Source organism: Varanus komodoensis, unplaced genomic scaffold (assembly GCF_004798865.1).
Source record: "Varanus komodoensis strain SLA01 unplaced genomic scaffold, ASM479886v1 scaffold140, whole genome shotgun sequence".
NCBI lineage: Eukaryota > Metazoa > Chordata > Lepidosauria > Squamata > Varanidae > Varanus > Varanus komodoensis.
Window position 1 is genome coordinate 124,899 of NW_025335410.1, and position 3,726 is coordinate 128,624.

General features: G+C 42.2%; 1 gene segment (V, D, J or C); it reads left to right on the plus strand.

The window, feature by feature from the left end:
* Positions 1 to 3,348, plus strand: part of LOC123020124 — a 4,757-nt gene extending 1,409 nt beyond the window's left edge. The window contains 1 exon segment of the V gene segment in view: positions 2,975 to 3,348. Coding sequence covers positions 2,975 to 3,348 — 374 coding nt within the window.
* The last annotated feature ends 378 nt before the right edge of the window (positions 3,349 to 3,726 follow it).

Consider the following 3,726-nt stretch of genomic DNA (forward strand, 5'->3'; position numbering starts at 1 on the left):
GAAAATGAAAATTTGCCTTCCATCTATTCTCTTCTTAGCAATCTTCACAGGTACCCTTTTATTTGGGAGACAGATCCACTTTCAGGTTTAACATACAGACGGAGCCTTAATATGTCTTCTGTTCCAGATGTCCAGTCAGAGGTCCAGCTGGTGGAGTCTGGAGGGGACCCCAAAAGGCCTGGAGATTCCCTCCACCTCTCCTGCCAAGCCTCTGGGTTCTCCTTCAGCAACTATCGGATGGGTTGGATCAGACAAGCTCCTGGAAAAGGCCTGGAATTCGTTGCAGGGATGCACCCAACAGACTCTTCCCACATTTACCATTCAAATTAAGTGAAGGGTCGTTTCACCATCTCCAGGGACAACTCAAAGAGCCAGCTGTACCTGCAAATGAAGAGCCTGACAGCTGAGGACACAGCTCTGTAGTATTGTGCAAAAGACACTGTGGGGGAAGTCAATCTTCAATGAGCCAAAAACTCCCCTTTGTTTCCTTTAATTTCTTTTACACTATTAGATTTCTATACTACCTAATAGGCACTTCTCTTTGGGTGGTTTAGGCACATAGAAACATAGAAAAATATGGTCAAATGATTAAAAATCTTAAAAACACAACGCTGTGCATAATATCAAAACTGTTTGCATGCAAGCATAAGAACAGAAAGCACACAACTTTTACAAACTACCATTTAAAAATGTCCACATGGATATCCATGCTACATACCATAACTGTTGTAAGAATTATCCTTTTCCCTGTTCAGGAAAATTTGTATTAAATTCACTGGGGTTTCAATGCAATGGGTCTGGAAGGACCCATTTCAAGCACAGCCCTCCCAACTTGAATGGGAATGCTTGGGGGTGGAGGATTGGCATCATATATGGTTGAGTATACTTAAAAGTTTGTCCACAATTGCCATTTCTGCATGATCAGGGACCCCAGTAATGCTTACAAATGTGTCCCCGTTAAGCAAAATGCTCCCTTTTGCTGTCCCCTATCAATGAAGAAAGTTCAAGAACGGAGGGGTGATTGAATTGAAACTGTAATTATTCCTAAGCTGAGTGAAGTATTGAAGAGCACACCAACCTGGCTCCAGGGTCCATGGAGCAACACCACTACAGATATCTCAGATGGAATATTCTATTCCTTCAGAAAATGACCTTTTTTCCAAGATTCTTTGAAAGGAGATGTGACGCTGTAGTAATTGAGCATAAAATAATATTTATATTCCCTCACCCTTGTTTTTGGTGCTTGAAACTTTCCTGAAAATGAGCTATGCAGGACATAACGTGGTAAATTTTGTGTGCCAGGGAGGCAGTCTTCGATGTTTCTGTGCAGTTGGAAGTACTGGAAGCTGGGTGTTTTTCCCTCTGGTCATCCTTCTTGCCATTTATTTTGAACCCATACCAATTAACCCATCTATAAGTACAATCAGGTGTTTTACACTATTTCTCAGAGATCTGCCTCTAGTAGAACTGATGTGATTGCTGAGAGAAGCTTATCTCAAGGCCAGACTCCTCTGGTGGGCAGCCTTTGGGAATAACTAAGATGTACAGTTGGCCAGAGGGGAGTTTCTCAGACTCAGGCAAGGTGGCCCCAGCTCTTGATCCCATGACTCATCACCACCTGAAGAGGGCTGCCCAGTTAAAGGATCAGTGTGTGGAAAGGAGGCTTGCTCGCTTTTAGAAGACCCATCCCAAAGGGCTGTGACCCAGGCACACTCATAAGGAGAATTGCTGGAAGTGATTACTAGATTGGGTACAACAAGCCACTCCGTACATGCTCAGGGATTCATTCTGACATTTTGCACTTTTTGGCAAGAAAGAGTACTTTGTCACAGTCTGTGGTTTTAGAATGCACAAAGGAGGGACTCTTGCTCTTGACAGCAACTACTTAATATATATACCCTTAGAACGAATATTTCTTGACTGACTGCAGTCCTATGTAGAGCTGAGGGAAAATTTGTGATTCAGTAGGAAAAATTTGTGATTCAGTAGGGAACAGAAGGACCTGTCCTGCTGACCTGGATTAAAATCTAAAAGGTCTATAGAGGAGAAGGAACACTGAGCTGGGTTCAAGAGCCTTATGGGCTCTTTTCAACTCTATTTGGAAGCCACCCCGAGGCTTCGGCGAATGGGGCGGCATAAAAATGTTTTAATAAATAAATAAATAAATAATATTGTTCTATGATTCTATGAGAAAACCTAATCTCTAGATTTTTAATTTGGTCAGAGTTGTGTATATGACAGTAGTTATGCATCATCTTGGATTCAGTGGCACCATATATATATATATCTTCCCAGTTTAACAGTGTACACACCTGTAATGGTTTGACAGGAGGGAAAACAGTCCCTGTTTCAAGCAGTGCAACATTAATTGCTGCAAAAACAACCTATAGAAAGCAAGCATGGAAAGATCAAAGGCTGTATGCCATCTTCTAGGTCTATTCCAACATTGTTCTTCATGGTGGGATTTCAGGGAGAAGTCACTGAGATGCTGCATCACCATCTCTATGTCTTTCTTCCAAAGATAACCCTGCCTGCCTCTCTTGGATGATTTTGGATCACACGTGTACAATGTCTGAACCCCAAATTGCTGCCTCCTCCTTCCTCAGTCATGTTAGGCAATGATTTGCCATATCTGAAATCATGTCCTTCATACACACACAAAGAGATAGAGTTGAAGGGAGTTGAAGGGAAGTCTTTTTGTCCTCTGTGATATGTAAATACAGAGGAAGCTACATGTTTAAATACATCCCAGCCTCTCCCTGCCAAGTCATTCTCAGAAGAAACTTGTTCTTAAAGTTTTTTCATTTCTTTTAAAAATCCCTTTCAAGTCAAAAAGGAGAAAATGCTATTTTGGTTTTTATTTTGCCTCTTTTTAGCCAAATTTGAAGGTACTCTTTCTTCTTCAAGTGAAGATGACTAGCACATTCTTGGGATTAATTAGATGTATGACTCATTAACATATATTTTGTTTCAGGTGTTCAATCACAGATCCAGCTGGTGGAGTCTGGAGGGGATGTCAAAAGGCCTGGAGAGTCACTCCATCTCTCCTGTCGAGCCTCCGGCTTCACCTTCAGCAGCTACTGGATGCAATGGGTGCACCAGGCTCCTGGAAAGGGACTGGAATGGATAGGGGAAATTAATCCAGCTTCCTCCACCGTTCGCTACTCAAATGCAGTGAAAAGGCACTTCACCATCTCCAGGGACAATGCCAACAATCTGCTGTACTTGCAGTTAGGCAGCCTGAAATCTGAAGACACGGCTCTGTATTACTGTGCAAGAGACACAGTAAGAGGAAGTGACTCTGAGATGACACAAAAACCACTGCCTCACAGCAGCTCTCCAGGATGATTAAAGAAAATGTTAGAAGGAAGGGATTCCCTAGCTCTCTTTACTCATTCTTAAATCAGATCTGTGAAAGGTATTCAAGGTCAACAGTCTTGCTCACCACCACCCCTTGCACTCTCAAACACTCTAACTTGAGCTGGAAGGTCTGAAGGAGATCATACACATGTTTGGTTATGATTACAGTCTTTCCCAGAGTAAGTGACTCTACACAGTTAGGAGTCCCTGCATGGATTTGCACCCACAAATTCTATTCACATTTACATCTAGTTCTGCAAGATGGAAATTGTATAAATCCGCACACAAACACATATATGTTGGAGTGAATCACGTATCTCATATTTGCTGAGAGCAGGGTTCCTAGGTGCAGTTAAGATTGCTACT